The following is an 18,205-nucleotide window of genomic DNA, read 5'->3' as shown; positions in this document are numbered from 1 at the left end:
GGTTCTCCCTTCATCCGCCCCTCGGAACCCCAAATTGCGCCCTTCGAGTCGTATCGAACGAAACACTGTCCGGGATACGCGTGTGGTACGACAGTCCATGACCTGACGGGGATGGTGTGGTGATGCGACACCCTCCAGTTCAGGCCTCGCGAGGATGCTAAGAGTTAACCTCACCTGGGCTGCGTGGCTGTGTATAACAGGAAACCACGGGCGGTAGAAGTCAACAGTTGGCCAGGCCAGTTGCGGGAAGGCGTGAAGCTCAGAGCCAAGCTTGGAGGAAAGGTGAATCCCAACCCCAACCCGAACCGTTGCTCCAAAAGATGGGTTAGCGGGTTAGCGGGACCTTTCGGCCGGTGGGGCTTGCAGTTGCTTCCCTGGACAAGCTTGGCTCAGGTCCAAAAACAGTTCTGTCGTTTATTTAACGGCGCGCAGACGCGAACCCAGGGACTGCTGGGTCTCGGCGCGTTCCCGTCGACAACGGGCCCTGCAGCCGGAGTTAAGCGGGGTCTTTTCTGCTTCGTTAGATCCGGTCTTGTCCACGAAGGCACCGAAGATGGCGTGGCCTCGATGCTCGGCACAACCGGAATGCCGATTCTGAAATCGTAAGAGAATTCTTGGAGAAAAGAGCAGGGGGGAAAAAAGCAAATAAGAACATACTATAATAATAAGCCTAAAACAGGACTGAGCCCGCCAGCCCTGCAATGGAACATGGAACGGCTTGCTGCAAGACTCGGCCGCTTATTCGCATCGCGACCGAAACCGCCGACCGGCACCGTTCTGCGCGCATCCGCCCTATCTGTCTCCACTGCTGCTGCTGCCACCGCTGCCGCCAGCGCCGCCGCCGCCGCCGCGTCCATGGCTGTATACTCAAGTGCAGTCTCGAAGCTGGACCTGGCCGCCGACGTCCCCGATGAGGCCCGCCAGGCTACGCATCACGTAAAGGGCTCCGACGGGAAGCTCATCAAGTTCCGCAACCCCCATCCGTCGGCCGGTGATCCGCCTCGATCTGTGATTCTCGTGACCGCCAGGATTTTCTGGTACGGAAAATGGAGGGGGGGCGATGTTTCGCATCCTTGGTTGGGGCTGCATTCCGTGCTGTGCTGACCTTCCCTCGCAGGTCCATGATCACGGGCGAGTGGTCCACCCCCGACACGTCCAACGTCAACATCCCGGCCGTCAAGCCCGCCTTCAGGGAGAGGCGGGCTGGATTATCCAACCTGCGCGCCACCTGGCTCGGACATGCCTGCTACTTGGTCGAGTTCCCCAGCGGGCTGCGAGTCTTGTTCGACCCGGTCTTCGAGGACCGCTGTGCGCCGGTGCAATGGCTCGGGCCCAAGCGGTACACGCCGCCGCCGTGCTCCCTCTCCGACCTCCCCCCCGTCGACGCCGTGGTCATCAGCCATTCCCATTACGACCACCTCTCGCACACCAGCGTCCGGGAGCTCGCCCGCCGGAACCCCGGCGCGCACTTCTTCGTCGGCCTCGGCCTGGAACGGTGGTTCCGCGACAGCGGCATCGACAACGTGACCGAGATGGACTGGTGGCAGGATGCCGACCTCGTCCTGACGAGGAGGCAGGACGCCCACGTCCAAGACCCGGACCCGGACAAGACCGATCCCGAGACCATCTCGGCCCGCATCACCTGCCTTCCCTGCCAGCACGCCTCCGGACGGTCGCACAGAGACCAGAACCACACCCTGTGGGCGTCGTGGGCCGTCAGGTCGGGCGGCAAGTCCGTCTGGTTCGGCGGCGACACGGGCTACCGGCGGGTGCCCAAGCTGCCGGCCGGCGTGGACGACTACGGGCCCGAGTACGACTCGCTGCCGCGCTGCCCCCAGTTCGCCCAGATCGGCGCCCTGCGCGGGCCCTTCGACCTCGGCCTGATCCCCATCGGCGCCTACAAGCCGCGCTGGATGTGGAGCTGGATGCACGCCAACCCTTACGACGCCGTCGAGATCTTCAAGGAGACCCGCTGCAAGCGCGCCATGGGCATCCACTGGGGCACCTGGGCCCTGACGATAGAAGATGTCGAAGAGCCGCCGAAGCTGCTGAAGCAGGCACTCGCGGCGAGCGGCATTCCCGAGACGGGTGTTTTTGATGTCTGCGCGATTGGTGAGGCGAGAGAGTTTTGAGAGGTAATAAGCAAAACTTCGACAAAACCTTCTTACATGACCAGCTACGTAATATTCTGAATGGATTGATATCCATCCCATGCAAGTCCCTCCCAAATATTGTACATAGTAGAGCAAGAGCAGCTCATCATCCCATTCACGTCCGATGACCACATCCAACCATCCAAACATTCATTCATCCATCCATTCATATAATATACTTTCTTCTTCACAACCCCCCGCCATCAGCCGGGACCAGCACGAGCACAACCCACCCAATCCGTCCGTCCTCGTCCTTCAACGGAACCCAGCGGCTCACCACCCGCCTCAGCACCGTCGTGGTCTTGCCGCCGCCCCCGGAAAAGAGGACATGGTTGAGGAACTCGGCGCCCCGGTCCAGCGTTCCGCTCAGCCGCGGCCAGCTTTCCGAAGAAGAAGACGGCCCGTCGGCATGCTGCGGCGACGCCGGCGGAGGCACAGCAGGGTTCGCAGACGAATAGCTGGCACCGTTACCAGCCACGGTCGTCTTGACGCCCTTCCCCGACTTGCTCCCTCTTTTGCTTCCTCCTCCCCCTCCTCCTCCTCCTGCTGCTGCTGCTGCTGCTGCTGCTGCCGCCGCCCCGATTCCTTCCCCCGCAGAGCCGGCTCCCGCGGAGTAAGAGGCGGACGAAGAGAACGAGGAGCCCTCGACTGCGGAGGTGGTGATAAGGGGGACGGGAGCAGGAACCATCAGCTCGGCCGTCACGCTCTCGCCGCGCGCCAGCTGCGCGAGCACGTTCGCCTTGAAGGCGCGGTTGCGGGCCGTCGGCGAGCGGAGGTGCGACGACAGGACAGAGAAGACGTCGCGGTCGAGGAGCGACGCGGTCGGCTCGTGGGTTGTCCGCGCTGCCAGCTGCGGCCGGATGCCGAGGAACGAGAGGGCGTGGCTGGAGCAGAAAGAGATGGGGAGGTGGTCCGGGACGGCGGCGGCAGGGTCCGTCTGGTGTCTGGCGCTGTTACGGTCCGGCCACGCGTGCTGCCGCCTGGTGGAACGAATGCCGGTTTCTTGTGGGTAGCGCATGACGAGGAAGCGCGAGTAAGGACTGCTGTGTTCGTCTAGAGGTTGGGCGACTTGGTGATAGTGGTGGGCGTGGGAGCTTTCCGCCCGCTGGCTGGCCGGGGATGGGTACAAGCGCGGGGAGGGGGAGGCGGGCTGAGGACTGTCATTGTCTGGTGGTGCCTGATCCGAGGCCGTGCTGTGTCGGGAGTTGGAGGAAGCACGGGACCGAGGCGTTTTGCGATAGAAGCGACGGAAGAAGCGCTGTCGGCGGGAGATTGGTTTGTCGCTCTGCTTGTCGTCTTCCTGATTCGGTTCAAAGGCGTCAGAGCTCCGCCGTGCCGGCCAAGATATCGAGGTGGGCCATTCGGTGACCGGATCGGCTGGTTCGTCCGAGGGCCGGCCAAAGTTCAGGACGCCCAAGATGTCCTTTTTGTCGGATCCCATGTTCTCTGAGACACAAACTTGAGCGCCGAAGAAATAGCGCACGCTTCCGTTTCTCATCAACGGACAAATATACAAGAGATTCCAGTAGGGAGTACCGTCGAGCCGGTAATTTAAGACTAGCTCGGTGGTTTCCCTCCCCGACTCTACCGCCTCGCCGAGCCGGCCCGCCGCCTCGGGGTCGGTAGCGATTCCCTGAAAGAGCCGGCAATTCTCCCCGACGAGCTGCCTCCGGTGATAACCCGCCATGTTGAGCAACCCGTCAGACGCGAATATGACTGGATTATTGGGACGAAGCGGGTCTGTGAGGCAAAAGGCATCCCCAAGCCCCGGATAAAGAGTCTCCATCTCTCCAGTCGGGGAACGGTTTGCCAGTAATGACGTGGTCAAGGGCCGAGCCAGCTGGTACTTGACAAACTCGGGATAAAGGGTATGAGACAACCGCTCCTCGGCCGCGAGCTTGGCTTCTTGATATAGCTTCTCAAGGGCTGGTAGCGCCGACCTCACGCAGTACTTGATATCGGCCTTCAGGGTGCCGGCCACCTCAGACGAGAGTTCAAGTGGAGTTGTTGCCGTCAAGCCCGTGAAGTTTGCCGAGATGTAACTCATCGAAGAAGTGAGATCTCTAAGGGCACGGGAGTATTCATCTACCTTGGGGGCGGATTAGTATGTGGGATCAGGTCTTGCTGCAATGGGATTTGTGAACCGACCTTCAACAGGAAGTCGACATCCGACCCGCAGTTCCTCATTTCAGCGAACGTACGGAGCTTCCGCACCGTCGTCTCGTCAGAGAAGGCCATCTTGATAACTGCAGGCTCAAAGAAGTCCGGGAGGACTCTGCCGTTGACGGTAAAGCCTCTAAACTCTGGGCCTAGTCTGCGGCTCGAGTGGGAGTCCTCCACTCTGCTGGTCCCATCATGACTTGAGGTCCTCGCAGGGGACGGTCGACTGTCTGCTGGGCTGTCTGCTGGGCTGTCTGCTGGGCTGTCTGCTGGGCTGTCTGCTGGGCTGTCTGCTGGGCTGTCTGCTGGGCTGTCCGGATTGTAGTGCGTGTACTGGCGAGAGCCTGCTTGGTTCGAATGCAGCGCCGGACCCGGCTCGCTTCTCAGTCGATGGTGATACTGCGGCCGCCGGGGCTTAGAATGCTTGAAGCCCGCCGGCGGCGGCGACAAGGCCGTCGTGATCGGGTTGCTCGATTGCCGGTCGTATGCATTTGGCGTCACAAGCACCGGACTGGACCCGTTGCTTCCGGGCCTGCTGAGGTCGTCCTTGATGGTGGGCAGCGAGTCGTCCGTATACGACCTTGTGGGCATCATGATGCATGATGTCATGGCGAAGCTGTCTTCCAAGGACAGAGGTTTGAGCAGACCAGATAGCTACGCCGAATGACAAGGAGCAAGCAAGGCGTGGTAGCCATGTAGTAGGAGCGGCTTGCCTCGATGCCTGACGAGCCAGAGATGCAGGATGACGGTGTCTCGAGAGAGACGGTCCTGCTCTTTAACATAGGGCCGAATTATCAACCGTGGGGCCCAAGACGGCAATGACTCGTGACCGAGTCTAATAACGAAAGCTACTCGCGGAACCGGCCGTTCGCGCACCTCGTCACTGAGGCCAGTGGCGAGATCAGAAGAACGAGTGGAGATGTGCAGGGACATGGCGCCCAAGCCCGTGTTGGACCCCGTCCCATGGAGCTGATCTCGTCATCGCAACTATCTGCGGTGCTTGCAGCGGACTGTTTTTGCTTCGCAGAGATTTCCAGAGCAGCCCACTCTGTTGGCGTACCTGGGCCCATTGCAAACAAGCAAGCCGTGGCCGGACCCTGCAAGGGGGGGATTTCGCATCCGTGTCGCAGATGGCTGTCGGCGCCGGACAAACAGGGTGGACGACATGGTTTGCTTTGACTGGACGGGATGACTTGGTGGGTTAGCAGAACCCTGAGGAAAAAGGCAGGCTGGCGGGAACCAGAAAGCTCACCTGCCACATACTATAATAGAATATACTGTGCAGAGCGAATGGCTCGTCGTGGATGCTGTTCTTTCAAGGTCTAACGAACGTAGTCATAGTCGTCACCGACGGGCGCCGGCGACGGGTTCCAGCAGGTAGACTTCAAACCACCAAACTGGTACACGGTTCATTGTTTGTTTCAAGCATCGCCGTCAGCCCACATTCCCTGAACGTCACTTCTCAGTAGTCCGCATTCCGCGATTTTGAACATCATCTTGCTCGACGTTGGGCTCTGTGCGAGGCTGCTTGAGGTGCTGATCGAGTCAAGGTATGAGTGTGGCGCCGTTAGAACCGCTGATCTTGTTATTATTTTTTTTCTGAAGGCCATTCCGTGTAATTCTACCTCGTCTGTACTGTGGTAGCTCTTCGTCGTCGCCGACTTCGCCGCGGCAGAATCTTGCCCTTGAACGGTTTCTAAACGTTTGCTGCGGGAGAGCGGGTCGCCAACTGTTTTCTGTGGTGCGAAGAGTCTACACAGTACACACCCAGTTAATCACATCTTCGGGACTTTTCTTTCGAGCCGTACTTGCAATCCACAAATCTGGAACCTCATGTGCCCAAGGCCTTCGTTGATGGCAGGTACATACATACTATGTAGGTAGGGTAGCATTCAAGAGCAGCGCGCCGAGAACCGTTGTGGATGATGGAGGGGTGGAGCAAGAAGAGGGCTTGGCTTGTGAGTGGATCTGGGGATCGCCAGGCTCCGACTAGGGATCCTTGTAACAAGCCTCCACTACGAATTACTAGCAGTGTGCGCTGCGTTCAGACATAACTAGCACCCAAACCGGCAAGAGATGACGGTGAAACTTTGGGTCGGGTGAAACCATCAAATTCGCCGTCTGCAAATCGGTCACGTCTGGATAGTCCCGTGGTCTCTTACAACCTTGTACATACATACACTACTACCTACAAGGCGCTTATGGGTTGTAGCGAGATCCATCTCGTCTTGCAGATACGCCGCCCTGAGATGCATTCCGGCACCCGCGCCTGTGCATTGCAGCAACCCATACGAGCCCAAGATCACTCCGAGGATGCGTTATGGCTTTGCTACCAGTTCTTGCCCCTGGACATTGCATATATGCACCTACACTCTCTATGTATGTATGCACGTGCAAGCACTAGTGTGTCTTATCTTACGAACCACTTATATTGCGCAGGATGCGAGTTTACGCAGTAAGGAGCCAATAGGACCTGCCTTGGGGAGTGATGCACCTGGACGTACAGCAATCCGTACTCCGTACACAATAAGTCCGAGATGGCCGGATGGCCGCGATGTCTCGGAGACAGCCATGGATCGCGTTAGCCCTGATATTGGGAAGAATGCATGGGCCTGTGGTAATGGCACATGGCATGGCGCGAACAGGAAGGTCGCCTCGAACTTGGTCACGTCGCGCAGGGCCACAAGACTCCAAGATGGAACTTGAGAACACAGACAGCCCTTTTCAGGTCCCATTGTTCCGTGTGGGCACAGAGCGTACTGTGGTAAGTCCTGTGGTACTTACATCCCGTCTGCACGCACCTTCCGAATCTGCATCACCCGTCTGTGCCGTGCTACTGTGCCGGCAAGTGCTCAGGGGTCCGAGAGATCGGCATGCTGTTGCCTACAGACTAACCACATGTGCCTGTAATTACTGCAGGGCAACGGAAACACACCTCCAGATCTGCAGGTATGGACTGTACAGTACATACATATAGGCATATAGACATCCTGTGCATAGGATAATGACCGCCCGGCTCCCGACATCAACGTCCGGACGAACGCTCCCCGGCGAATGACCGTCGGAAGCCACCACTGTCAGCACCGCGGGGACTCGTTAACCGCGATGGCTTTACCCGTACTCCTCATCGCATGCTGGTCGGCGCTGGCGGGTCAAGTACTGGCCCGCAACACCTTTGATCCGCTCGCGTACGTTGATCCGCTGATCGGAGCCAGCAACGGCGGCAATGTGTTCCCGGGCGCCTCGCTGCCGTACGGCATGGCGAAAGCAGTCGCCGATACCGACAGCGGCAGCCGGCAGGGCGGCTTCACTATGGATGGCGCCGCCGTCACCGGCTTCAGCACCATGCACGACAGCGGGACCGGAGGGAATCCGAGCTTGGGCAACTTTGCACTCTTCGCCTACACAAGCTGCCCCGGTGGCGACATCAACCGATGTGCCTTCCCCAAGAAGACGCGTGCTGCCTTTGGACGCTTCCGCAATAGCAATGTCTCAGCAAAGCCCGGCACCTTTGACATCACCTTGAACAGCGGCATCCGAGCCGAGATGACGACGACTCATCACGCCTCGCTCTTCAGGTTTACCTTCCCGAGCGACGGGGCTGATGAGGAGCCAGCCCGACCCCTCATCTTGCAGGATCTCACAGATCTGGCCGATTCTAGGCAGGATAACGCTACAGTCGCCGTGGACCCTAAGACGGGCCGCATCACCGGCAGCGCCCGCTTCCTGCCCAGCTTTGGCGCCGGCACGTTTGTCTTGCACTTCTGCACCGACTTCAAGGGCGCCGAGGTAGCGGACAGCGGCGTATTCGTCAATAGTCGGGCCAGCACCGAGGTCCACAACCTGACCATCTCAAGATCCATCAATGGCTATCCCCTCCCCGGGGGGGCGTTTGTGAGGTTTAACTCCGGCGCCGAGCCCATCCTTGTACGGACTGCTACCAGCTTCATCAGTGCCGAGCGAGCGTGCGAGCACGCCGAGAAGGAGATTCCCGACTTCGACTTCACTGCCGTCTCCAAGGCCGCAACTGATGTCTGGAGGGCCAAGATGAGTCCGATCAAGGTATCAACGAAACAGGTGAACAGCTCGCTGTTGACAAACTTCTACAGCGGCATTTACCGGACCATAATCAACCCTCAAAACTACACAGGGGAGAATCCCCTGTGGTCCAGCAAGGAGCCGTACTTTGACTCATTCTACTGGTCAGACACACAACTATCGCGCAGGAGGTGGACTCTTGCTGACTGTGGCCAGCATTTGGGACCAATTTCGATCACAGCTTCCGCTTTTGACCATCACGGATCCCACAGCCGTGACTGGGATGGTTCGCTCGCTGATCGACACATACCGCCATGTCGGATGGCTTCCCGATTGCCGGATGAGCCTGAGTAAAGGCTACACTCAGGTAAAGCGAAGCTATCTTTTCGTGTGCTGGTTTTAGACAAAGACGCAAGCAAAACTGACAATGTCAGGGCGGGTCCAACGCTGACGTTGTGTTAGCGGATGCTCACGTCAAGGGACTCAGAGAGGGCATCAACGTGAGTTCCTCTTTCTTTCTTTTGTTTTTTTCGATTTTTTTTCCTTCGACAGATTGCTAAAAATCACTGCGGTGGGACGATGGATTTGCTGCGGTGGTTAAAGACGCCGAGGTTGAACCTTACGACTGGTGCTGCGAAGGGCGGGGAGGGCTCGACAGCTGGAAGTCTCTCGGCTACATTCCAGTCCAAGACTTCGACTACAAGGGCTTTGGTACCATGACGAGAAGCATCTCGCGTACTCTGGAATACGCCTATAACGATTACTGCATCGCCCAGATAGCCGCGGCTCTCGGCAAGTCTGCCGAGAAGGAAAAGTACCTCGAGTCGAGCGGCAACTGGCAGAACCTCTTCAAGGAAGATCAAACCTCGATCTGGTGGAACGGCACCGACACGGGATTCACCGGCTTTTTTCAGCCACGCTACCTCAACAAGACCTGGGGCTTCCAAGATCCGCTAAACTGCAGCAATCTTGACACCGCCAGCGTTTGCTCGCTCCAGAACACTGGCCGCGAGACCTTTGAGAGCAGCATCTGGGAGTATGGCTTGTAGGTCTTCCTCGCCCTTCCCAACCGCCCTACCCTTCCATTCTTACTATCCCGAACCGGTAGCACTGACCCGGCTCATCAGCTTCGTCCCCCACGACCAGGCAACCCTCATAAGCCTCTACGGCGGCCCCGCCGCCTTCGTGTCCCGCCTCGACTACCTCCACGACAGCGGGATAACCTACATTGGCAATGAGCCTTCCTTCCTCACCGTCTTCCAATACCACTATGCCGGCCGTCCGGCCCTCTCGGCGCGCCGAGCCCACTTTTACATTCCTGCCTTCTTCTCCCCTACCCCGGGCGGCCTGCCCGGAAACGACGACAGCGGCGCAATGGGATCCTTCGTGGCCTTTTCGATGATGGGCCTGTTCCCCAACCCGGGTCAGAACGTCTACCTGATCACGCCACCCTTCTTCGAGAGCGTCAACATCACGCACCCGCTCACCCACAGGACCGCCCGCATCAGGAACGTCAACTTTGACCCCACGTACAAGGCCATCTACATCCAGAGCGCCACGCTTGACGGCAAGCTGTACACCAAGAACTGGGTCGACCACAGCTTCTTTACCGAGGGCAAGGAGCTTGTGCTGACGCTGGGGCGGAACGAGAGCGCCTGGGGCACCAAGGTCGAGGACCTACCCCCGAGTCTGGGAGCGTATGAAGGGTTCACTAAGAGGAGTGGGTCACTCCGGAGAACGGCAGCCCCGGATCTCTGGAGAAAGACGGCGGCTTTCAAGGGGCAGTTTGGAAGCCTCGAGGAGAGTTTGGGCATGTGAACTTCTCACGGGAGAGCGGGGAAGTATACGGCTTTAGAGCTCGTGCGAAATCACATCCGAGAGTGGCCATGGCCGGCTTCACACAAGAAACAGCCGCAATCCCCGGTGTTTGGCTGGTTGAATGCTGTGGCAGCGTCTTTCGAGGTAGCCTCCGATTGCCAAGGGAAACGATGGTCGAAAGCGTAGACCGACTCATTTAGCTAAGGTGGCCTAGCATGATGCTATCGAAGCAGCCGCCGCTTGTTTCAATAGCAACGAACGATAGAGGCTGTGTGGGTATCTAACTTTTTAAATCTCAACCCAATACGCCGTCCTAGCTTTTTTACACTCCCTGATGACGCCTTTGCCCATTCATTACACTCCCAGACATCTTAACGCGCCTTCAAACAAACCCCAAAAAGCCGAAGCCTAAAGCCACCAGAAAGATTGTAAAGCTGACGCCTAATCCGAAGACAATGTCGAATGGCCCAAGTTACAGCTAACACGGAGACCCCTTGCACGAGAATGATGCCTTCCTTGCCATGGCGGACAGCGTTGCTGATGATAAAACTTATGTCATCCCATCGCTGAACCATCAACTCCGCCAGATGCGTTCACCTGTCGTGGTCGTGATCCTTCAATGATCCCCAAAAGGCGAGTGCATAACGTCGCAATGGGGGCAGACAAGATCGGACACGTCGTATTCGTCCTCTTCTGAATCATACTCGTCGGGTTCGATCGGAAGGCCCGTGAGCCGGTCAAACTCGGCCCAAATCCGATAGTCCTCGTCCTGCTCAACTGGGATCCGTTTGAATATAGTTCTACGTGCCTTCCAAAGAGAGTTTGGGTGACCCTCCTCCTTTGGGGCCGGCGGCATCCTGTGGTGAATGTGGCTATGGCGATGGTGGGGATGGAGCGCCTCAGTGCTGGCTGTTTTGCCCTTGCTGCGTGCGTACTCATCTGCGAGCGCCCTCCATGATCGAACGACCTTGGGAACCCACTCAGGCATCCATCTTCTCGCTCGCTGTGCCATTGGGCGGAGCTGGTTCCCAGAGTACACGAAAGTTGCATCCGATCTCAGGAGTAGCCCATCGTCCTTGACCATGCCCGATAGCTCAGCGACTAGCTCTTCTCCAAAGTCGCAGGCCGGAAGTCCGGTAAGCTGTAACTCGTTGAGAGAGCAACCTAGATCGTGCGATGCCAGGCCATGGAGAAAGTTTCCCGAACCAGGGGAGAGGAAGCTATCCGGAAAGTTCACGAAGTCCATCCTGAGAGACTCTAAACCGGGAAGGAGGCGAGGACGTGGCTGTCCCTTGGGGTGATCGGGGTCAAAGGGAGGCCGCATTGCATCTAGAAAGTCGACAACCTGGTTCCATGCGTAGCTCCGGAACCCCTTACGGGCGAGTGTGTCTTCTCTGATTCGGGGAGCAGTCCTGAGGTTGATGGTCTTGAAGAACGTATCGTTCGCAGAAGGATACGGGGCGAGATGCTTGCGCTCTTCGTCGTCATAATAGCGGGCGATGATGCGGAAGGTGACATGCTTGATGCCCCGACGGTGCTCAAGGCTCACGGAGGCAAAGTTGCGTAGAGCCACATGGCTCGTGAAGACGAACGTGTTGTTGCTCCACAGAAAGCGAGTACCTTCAACGTAGTATGCTTTGCAGGTCGCCAGAAAACCAATGGCTATTTGGTTGCCACGTGCCTTCTCTTCGGCAACCAAGGTCTCTTTGTTCAGTTTTGACAAAGGATCGATGATTGGAAACTTGCTAGTCATAGCGTACTCCAGAATGTATAGCTGAATCTCCACAGGAAGCACCGGCAGGTGTCGGTTCTCGTGTGAAAATGACGGCGGACCTCTGGAGCTGCGAGTTCGCGGCCGCTTGGAGGACGACCAGGTGCCTCTGGTCCGGTCATCCGGGTCAAGCGTCAGCCGAGGGTCCCAAGAGATTCCATTCTCTCGCAGGAGCCTCTTGAGGCGCATGTTCTCTGACACGAGTTCCCGATTGAGCGCTCGTGTGGGCTCGTCATACCACGCCCTCGCCTGTTCCTCCTGATCGCGCTCCTCGCTCGGCAGGATGCTCTGAAAAGCAATCAGTACAAGATTATGCCAGATTAGGAGAAGAGCATCTGGCTAGAGATACTGTAGAGGTGGAGGTTTGGCTCACATTGTCCGGATCCCAGCTCATCTTTGACCAATGGTGATGTTCCAAAAAGTCACAAGGGAAAAGAAGATGGGTTCCTGTTCAGCAGGTTCCGGGGTCTGCGTATTGGGTTATGTGGAATGCTGCACGAGCGCTTGACTCGAAGCCTGACTGACACCCAACAAGGTCGCGATGGTGGGAGGAAGCCGTGTGTAGGACGTTGACACGCTTGCTGTTCGTTGACCTGCAGGACAGAGGAGCTGCGAAACCAAGGAGAAAGAGCGGCTGCTTCTAATTCTTCGACTGCCGCAAAACGTTTGGAGAGAGGGGCAAAAAAAAAAAAAAAAAAGATGGCGGCGATCAGAGGTTCGGGCGATAAACCAAGTGCGACTGCCGCATCGCTCATAGGGATGCACTATGGAAGGAGAGACCCAATAACGCAGCCAAGTGGGCGTGACCGGGCGGATCGCTCGCTGTAGGCGGCGCAGGAGCTCCTTTGAGGAAGTTACACTCTGTGAAAGGAGAAACAGTGGACCTGAGCTTCTTCACTGTGGCCACGCATCTCATGAACCGTGTTCTAACTTCCAAGAGTCTCAAACAGGGATAAGAGCAGCAGGCCGGAAGCACGGTTGGTTTGTGGAAAAGGTACGGGGCACAGATGGCAGCAGAGGCTTTTTTATGGGACAGACAAGTCAGGTGCGAGGCACGGGAACTTGCTCTTATCGGGCCACAGCATGCTATGTAAGGCTCTGTTGCTTCTGTTAGCTCCAAAATCGTTAAGTACGCAATACATACAGTACTTGCATTCGTGGATATGTGGGGCTCTGAGAGACCCTTGAAGAAGCCTGAAGGAAAAACGGCGGCACCTTCAAAAACAATGAGACGGAGGAGTAAGAAGCAAAATGGTAGGCCCGGAGTTGATAGAGAGTACCGGGTTTTGAAGGAGACCAGAGCGCAAACCACCCTGACCGCGATTGGAAGCCAGGCTGGTTCGTTTAGGTCCAAGGAACTTACAGAGGTACTTTACTGAAATAGGCAGTAGGCATGTTTGTGCCGTACTTGCTAAGTACCTTGCATACAGCGCCTGTACTGTACATACCTTTACAGCTTGGACGTGATTGCTTCCAGCCCAAAACTTACTTTTTAAGTCACCTAGCGGATAGGTTGACCCAGATACGGCGATTAATTTATCATGCCATTTCCCGATGGGAACTGATCGCTTAAACACGGGATCATACGCAACGATCAGGGAGCTATGGCTAGAGATCGCCACACTGTCAATTCCACGCTGCGTAACTGACGTCAGTAATGGTATGCCGCCCGTTCAGTCTCCGGTCTGGCCGAAAGCAGCTCTAGGACGGGGTCTTGGTGACAGCTGACCCGCGAAAGTAAAGCCTGGCCGCTCAGTCAGATGATGGCATGATTGCAGTGCCCCTCGTTTACATCATGCTAAAGCAATGCTACTCCGCAAGTGCGAAGGCAACGAATATAAGTGTGTCAAAAAACTCTCGTAAAGACCCAGTGTTGTCCCAGTCAGATCACCGCCACATTACACCCCAGACACACTGTTCAACTCGACTAAGCGGCAGAGTATCGATAAAGATCCAAGATGGCTCAGCAGTACTCCGAGCCGTCGAAGCACATAGACCCCTACAAGGAGGCTAACCTGGACACGGGTGCCTCAGTAGAGCAAAAGATTCACGACCTTAGCCACTTCATGGCACATTGCAAGTTTGGAATGATGACTACTCGCGATGCCAGCTCCGGGAACCTCGTATCCAGGTGCATGTCATTGGCAGCTCAAGTACGTGAACTCCCCCGACTGGATGCTGGACGGGATAGCAACAGCCCCTGACCCGTGTCCCCTTAGGAAACTGGCGGAATTGACCTCCTCTTCCACACGAATACCGAGTCTGGCAAGACGGACGACCTGGCTAGCGATTCACACGTCAACATCAGCTTCTTAACCAACTCGGGCGAGTGGGCCTCGGTAAGCGGCAAGGCCAGCGTCATCACGGATCGGTCCTTCGTCAAGAAACACTATAGTCCACACCTCAAGGCCTGGCTCGGGGACCTGGGCGACGGCGTTCACGACGGCGGAGAGAACGATCCCCGGCTTGGGATCATCCGGGTCGAGATGCTAACGGCCCATTACGCTATTTCCCACAAGACCATCCTTGGACAGATGGCCAAGGTTGCACAGGGGGTGGTTACCGGAAAGCCGGCGGCCGTGAACAAGTTGCGCGAGATTAGTGAGGAGGAGGTCCAGCAGTGGAGAGCGTCCCATTAGAGAGGACTAATCGCGATGTTGAAGTGTAATTGAAATCGCAAACAAAAGTCGAAGGCGACAGATGGACCAGTGTGGAGGGCCGGCTTGGGTGGCAATGGGAAATTGGGGTAATTGTTCTCTTGTTTGTATCAGGGGGGCTTCATATGATATGATCAATTAGCAACCCACTATTTGCCTTGATACTCGGCTTTCCATATCCTGTCCCAGTTTTCCTTGTTGATGGCGAATTCCCGGACGTACTCGTGCTCCAGTTCGTGTGTCCGCCTCCCCAGCAGCACCATGCTGTGCAGCGGGGGCCCAAGCAGATCGTCGGCGTCGCAGAGCTCCGCGAGCGTGCCGGCGACGAACTTCTCCGTCTTGCCGCCCACCCGAGCAGCACCGATGGCCAGACTCTCGGGCCCATAGGCCTTCAGACCCTTCTCCTCTTCGATCTCGAGCATCTGCCGCGCGCAGGTGCCAACGGTCATGAAGCGCGGTGGCTCGTAGATCTTCCTACCCCGTGCCAAGTTCTCTAAGTTGGGCTCCTTGACCTTGATGTCGAGTAGGATGAGGGTGTGCAGGCCAATGTCCCTGTTCTCCTTGATGCGGTCGTAGAAGCTGGCCGGGCGCCAGTTGTCGGTGAAGAAGACCATGCTGACCGTCTGGCCAAAGTTGTAGAGCTGCAACCCCGCCGCGCCAATCCCCGACATGATGGACGCGTTGGGAACCGTCCGCACGGGAATGCCGAGCTCACGGGCGCGGAGCACCATGTCCGTGTGGGTTGTCGCGCCAAAGGGGTCGCCAACCACCAGGAAGGCTACGTCGACGTTCTGGGCATCACGCAGGATCTCATCGCTGTTGGACTCGACCATCTCACGGTCGGCAACTACAATAGGGCGGCCATAGTAGGATTCCTACTGCGTTCCAGGGTCAACCGAGTTCGGAAACGGGGGGTTGCTGATACAACAACGGCGACGTACAAGGACGGATTGGTCCACGAGCAGGATGCTGGTGTAGGCCTCGAGGTACACGCGAGACGCCTTCCTCACAATCTCGAGTCCTTTGACAGTAATGTCTGTCTCGTCAGAGAGCCCGAGACCAACAAGATACAGCATTTTGTTCTCGTGAGCACTGTACCGTACTGGAAGGGTAAAGGGAACCTGCAAAAAGTTTTTGTTGGGTGTGTGCTGCAACAAGGGCGCGTGGCTACAACCTCTGCCACCAGATTTACAGACCCCGCCAGAACTGCCCCGCCAGAACTGCCAGAACTGCCCCGCCAAACTTGCCCCGCCAAAAATACTCTACGGATTACGTACCGAGAGCTTGCATGGGCCCGCAAGCTTATCGTTATCAAAATGCCTTACCGTCTGCGCTCCAAACACGACAACAAGTCCGAGAGCCAAGGGAAATTGCAAAGCGCTCTCTCTCAGTAACAAACCACCGCTTGAGCCTCTCACCACATACAATCTGCCCACCATGTCCGGCAAGGGCTCCGCATACGGCCAGCCGGCCGGCGACACAGATTTTCGCAAAAAGTACGACCTAGAAGAGTATGCGGCCAAGGCCAAAGAGCGCGAAGCGGCGGAGAAGGAGGAGCGCAAGGCGCGGTGGGAGGCCAAGATGGCGGGCAAGAAGTACTACAAGCCGATGGACGGCACCGAGACGCTCACGACGGCGCGCAGCGCGACGCAGGACTTCAGCAAGCTGGTCGGGACGACGACGCTGGTGCCGGCCGGGGCGGGCGTCGGCAAGCGCGGGCGCGGCGCCGGCTTCTACTGCGAGGCGTGCGACCTGACGTTCAAGGACAACCTGCAGTGGGTCGAGCACACCAACAGCATGCAGCACCAGCGCAACATCGGCGCGACGGGCGAGGTGCGCAAGGCCACGGCCGAGGAGGTGCGCGCGCGCATCGAGGCGCTCTGGGAGCGGGAGCAGCAGCGCAAGCGGGAGGAGGTCGTCTCGCTCGCCCAGAGGCTGGAGGTGCGCAAGGAGGAGGAGGCGAGAGAGAGGGAGGAGAGGAGGCGGAAACGGAAGGAGGCCGAGGAGCGCAAGAGGCAGGAAAGGGAGGCCGCGATGAAGATCAAGACCGAGTATGGCGATGACGTCCGGATCGAGGGCGAGCACGACGAGGACGATATGATGGCGGCCATGGGGTTTACTGGGTTCGGCACCACGGCGAAGAAGTGAGACACATCGTTACGCTGGGGGGGTTCAGGTAATGATGTTGGCTTACTTGAAGTTTACGAAAGATACCAGCAATGGGTGGCGTTTGGAGTTTCCGGGCTTGGTGTTTTCTTACAGGGCAAGTCGGTCTACGTTTTGAGAAAAATCTGTAGAGCACTTGGATCTCGTTTACAGTACATACATATATGCATAAATTTGGAAATCATCTTGAAACTTCATCCAAGGTTTTGACAGATCCTGGAAGAGATTTTCGGCCTACCGTCTCCCGTTTCTCCCCCCTAAGGGCCCAGGAGTTGGAGATTCGAAGAGTACTCTGCAGCGTACAGTACGTACTCCCGCGCCCTGTTGCTCTCGGAACACGCAGCGGGCAGTGTGTAATCCGTATCCGTACTTGAACCCGGCCCCACCTTCCGAACATTCGCCCGCCGGGAGCCACGCGCTGCCCCGCCGCTGCCGCTTTGGGCGCCCCGCTCTGGCCGCTCGTTGCATTCAGCGGATTGAACCATCTTTCGCTCTCATTCCTCTTCGGAATCGCTCCGAAGCACACAATTTTCCTAGCCCAGCAGAAAATCCTCCATATCCTATACCAAGACACCAGACGTGGGTCGCTTTGTATTTCCGCTTCCCTCGCGATCTCTCCTGTCGACTCCGCTACGAGTTCAGTTTTTGCGCCTCACGCCACGCCCCCGCCCCGCACATCCTTAAGAGACCTTCCCCGAGGCGGGAAAAGGAAAGGTTTTGCTTGGCCGCGAGCAAACATGTCCAGCGCATCGACAAGCTCAGCTGCCGCTGCGTCTCTGCTGAAGCGGCAGCTGAAGCAGATGCAATCCGCCAAGGACCTCCCGGGCATCTCGTGCGGGTTGGTGAACGACAACAACATCTTTGAGTGGGAAGTCATGTTGATGATCAGCGACGATTGCAAGTATTATGGCGGTAAGCACCTTAGCCCCGCAACCCCCCCCCCCCCCTTTTTTTTTTTTCTCCCTCGACCTCTGGTACTGTGCAGATATGGGAGCTAATGATTCCGGCACCCTTCCTTTAGGAGGCAACTTCCGCGCGCATCTCACCTTCCCTCCGACCTACCCGCTCATGCCCCCTAAGATGGTCTTCCAGGCGCCGATCCCCTTCCACCCGAACATCTACCCGAGCGGCGAGCTCTGCATCAGCATTCTGCACCCCCCCGAAGAGGACAAGTACGGCTACGAGTCGGCCAGCGAGCGCTGGAGCCCCGTGCAGACGCCCGAGACGATCCTCCTGAGCGTCATCAGCCTGTTTGAGGACCCGAACGACGAGAGCCCCGCCAATGTCGAGGCGGCAAGGCTGCTGCGTGAGGAGCGGGAGGGAAAGAGCAAGGAGTTCAGGAGACAGTGCCGGAAGTGTGTGAGGGAGAGCTTGGGGGAGGATTAAGCGCATCTTGGCGGGTTGTGTTTGGAAAGAAGGCGGTAGAAGGGAGATGGGGGAGA

The 18,205-nt window shown here is 57.5% G+C and overlaps 8 protein-coding genes across 8 annotated transcripts; 5 read left to right on the top strand and 3 right to left on the bottom strand.

Moving 5' to 3' along the window:
• Window positions 1-951: 951 nt before the first annotated feature.
• MYCTH_2298369 (uncharacterized protein) lies at window positions 952-2,236 on the top strand. Its single transcript, XM_003660221.1, has one exon. The coding sequence runs from the start codon at window positions 1,047-1,049 to the stop codon at window positions 2,130-2,132; it is 1,086 nt and encodes a 361-aa protein (XP_003660269.1). The 5' UTR covers window positions 952-1,046; the 3' UTR covers window positions 2,133-2,236.
• Window positions 2,237-4,588, bottom strand: MYCTH_2298367 (uncharacterized protein). The gene is made up of 2 exons (XM_003660220.1): window positions 4,302-4,588; window positions 2,237-4,242 (listed from the first exon to the last, which is right to left on the bottom strand). The coding sequence occupies exons 1-2, from the start codon at window positions 4,389-4,391 to the stop codon at window positions 2,341-2,343; spliced, it is 1,992 nt and encodes a 663-aa protein (XP_003660268.1). The 5' UTR covers window positions 4,392-4,588; the 3' UTR covers window positions 2,237-2,340.
• A 2,576-nt stretch (window positions 4,589-7,164) lies between these two features.
• On the top strand, window positions 7,165-10,477 carry MYCTH_2298363 (glycoside hydrolase family 92 protein). The gene is made up of 5 exons (XM_003660219.1): window positions 7,165-8,515; window positions 8,568-8,718; window positions 8,786-8,851; window positions 8,924-9,396; window positions 9,479-10,477. The coding sequence occupies exons 1-5, from the start codon at window positions 7,419-7,421 to the stop codon at window positions 10,167-10,169; spliced, it is 2,478 nt and encodes an 825-aa protein (XP_003660267.1). The 5' UTR covers window positions 7,165-7,418; the 3' UTR covers window positions 10,170-10,477.
• MYCTH_2298360 (uncharacterized protein) lies at window positions 10,478-12,589 on the bottom strand. The gene is made up of 2 exons (XM_003660218.1): window positions 12,314-12,589; window positions 10,478-12,228 (listed from the first exon to the last, which is right to left on the bottom strand). The coding sequence occupies exons 1-2, from the start codon at window positions 12,332-12,334 to the stop codon at window positions 10,786-10,788; spliced, it is 1,464 nt and encodes a 487-aa protein (XP_003660266.1). The 5' UTR covers window positions 12,335-12,589; the 3' UTR covers window positions 10,478-10,785.
• A 1,237-nt stretch (window positions 12,590-13,826) lies between these two features.
• MYCTH_60238 (blue light-inducible protein) lies at window positions 13,827-14,779 on the top strand. The gene is made up of 2 exons (XM_003660217.1): window positions 13,827-14,093; window positions 14,160-14,779. Exons 1-2 carry the CDS (start codon window positions 13,899-13,901, stop codon window positions 14,577-14,579), a joined length of 615 nt encoding a protein of 204 aa, XP_003660265.1. The 5' UTR covers window positions 13,827-13,898; the 3' UTR covers window positions 14,580-14,779.
• On the bottom strand, window positions 14,446-15,759 carry MYCTH_2298356 (uncharacterized protein). The gene is made up of 2 exons (XM_003660216.1): window positions 15,539-15,759; window positions 14,446-15,472 (listed from the first exon to the last, which is right to left on the bottom strand). Exons 1-2 carry the CDS (start codon window positions 15,671-15,673, stop codon window positions 14,747-14,749), a joined length of 861 nt encoding a protein of 286 aa, XP_003660264.1. The 5' UTR covers window positions 15,674-15,759; the 3' UTR covers window positions 14,446-14,746.
• A 178-nt stretch (window positions 15,760-15,937) lies between these two features.
• On the top strand, window positions 15,938-16,955 carry MYCTH_2298355 (uncharacterized protein). Its single transcript, XM_003660215.1, has one exon. The coding sequence runs from the start codon at window positions 16,035-16,037 to the stop codon at window positions 16,743-16,745; it is 711 nt and encodes a 236-aa protein (XP_003660263.1). The 5' UTR covers window positions 15,938-16,034; the 3' UTR covers window positions 16,746-16,955.
• A 314-nt stretch (window positions 16,956-17,269) lies between these two features.
• On the top strand, window positions 17,270-18,205 carry MYCTH_2298354 (uncharacterized protein). The gene is made up of 2 exons (XM_003660214.1): window positions 17,270-17,675; window positions 17,785-18,205. Exons 1-2 carry the CDS (start codon window positions 17,501-17,503, stop codon window positions 18,147-18,149), a joined length of 540 nt encoding a protein of 179 aa, XP_003660262.1. The 5' UTR covers window positions 17,270-17,500; the 3' UTR covers window positions 18,150-18,205.

Source organism: Thermothelomyces thermophilus, chromosome 1 (genome assembly GCF_000226095.1).
Source record: "Thermothelomyces thermophilus ATCC 42464 chromosome 1, complete sequence".
Taxonomy (NCBI): domain Eukaryota; kingdom Fungi; phylum Ascomycota; class Sordariomycetes; order Sordariales; family Chaetomiaceae; genus Thermothelomyces; species Thermothelomyces thermophilus.
Note: the sequence above shows the minus strand (reverse complement) of the source record. Positions and strands in the feature narration are given on the sequence as shown.

Coding starts and splice junctions, on each gene's coding strand:
- MYCTH_2298369 (XM_003660221.1), top strand. CDS start 1,047: ATGGAGGGGGGGCGATGTTTCGCATCCTTGGTTGGGGCTGCATTCCGT.
- MYCTH_2298367 (XM_003660220.1), bottom strand. CDS start 4,391: ATGGCCTTCTCTGACGAGACGACGGTGCGGAAGCTCCGTACGTTCGCT. Junction 4,243..4,301: donor ATGTCGACTTCCTGTTGAAG/GTCGGTTCACAA, acceptor TCCGCCCCCAAG/GTAGATGAATACTCCCGTGC.
- MYCTH_2298363 (XM_003660219.1), top strand. CDS start 7,419: ATGGCTTTACCCGTACTCCTCATCGCATGCTGGTCGGCGCTGGCGGGT. Junction 8,719..8,785: donor TGAGTAAAGGCTACACTCAG/GTAAAGCGAAGC, acceptor TGACAATGTCAG/GGCGGGTCCAACGCTGACGT. Junction 9,397..9,478: donor AGCATCTGGGAGTATGGCTT/GTAGGTCTTCCT, acceptor CCGGCTCATCAG/CTTCGTCCCCCACGACCAGG.
- MYCTH_2298360 (XM_003660218.1), bottom strand. CDS start 12,334: ATGAGCTGGGATCCGGACAAT. Junction 12,229..12,313: donor TGAGCTGGGATCCGGACAAT/GTGAGCCAAACC, acceptor ATTGCTTTTCAG/AGCATCCTGCCGAGCGAGGA.
- MYCTH_60238 (XM_003660217.1), top strand. CDS start 13,899: ATGGCTCAGCAGTACTCCGAGCCGTCGAAGCACATAGACCCCTACAAG. Junction 14,094..14,159: donor GCATGTCATTGGCAGCTCAA/GTACGTGAACTC, acceptor GTGTCCCCTTAG/GAAACTGGCGGAATTGACCT.
- MYCTH_2298356 (XM_003660216.1), bottom strand. CDS start 15,673: ATGCTGTATCTTGTTGGTCTCGGGCTCTCTGACGAGACAGACATTACT. Junction 15,473..15,538: donor TCGTGGACCAATCCGTCCTT/GTACGTCGCCGT, acceptor GGAACGCAGTAG/GAATCCTACTATGGCCGCCC.
- MYCTH_2298355 (XM_003660215.1), top strand. CDS start 16,035: ATGTCCGGCAAGGGCTCCGCATACGGCCAGCCGGCCGGCGACACAGAT.
- MYCTH_2298354 (XM_003660214.1), top strand. CDS start 17,501: ATGTCCAGCGCATCGACAAGCTCAGCTGCCGCTGCGTCTCTGCTGAAG. Junction 17,676..17,784: donor CGATTGCAAGTATTATGGCG/GTAAGCACCTTA, acceptor CCCTTCCTTTAG/GAGGCAACTTCCGCGCGCAT.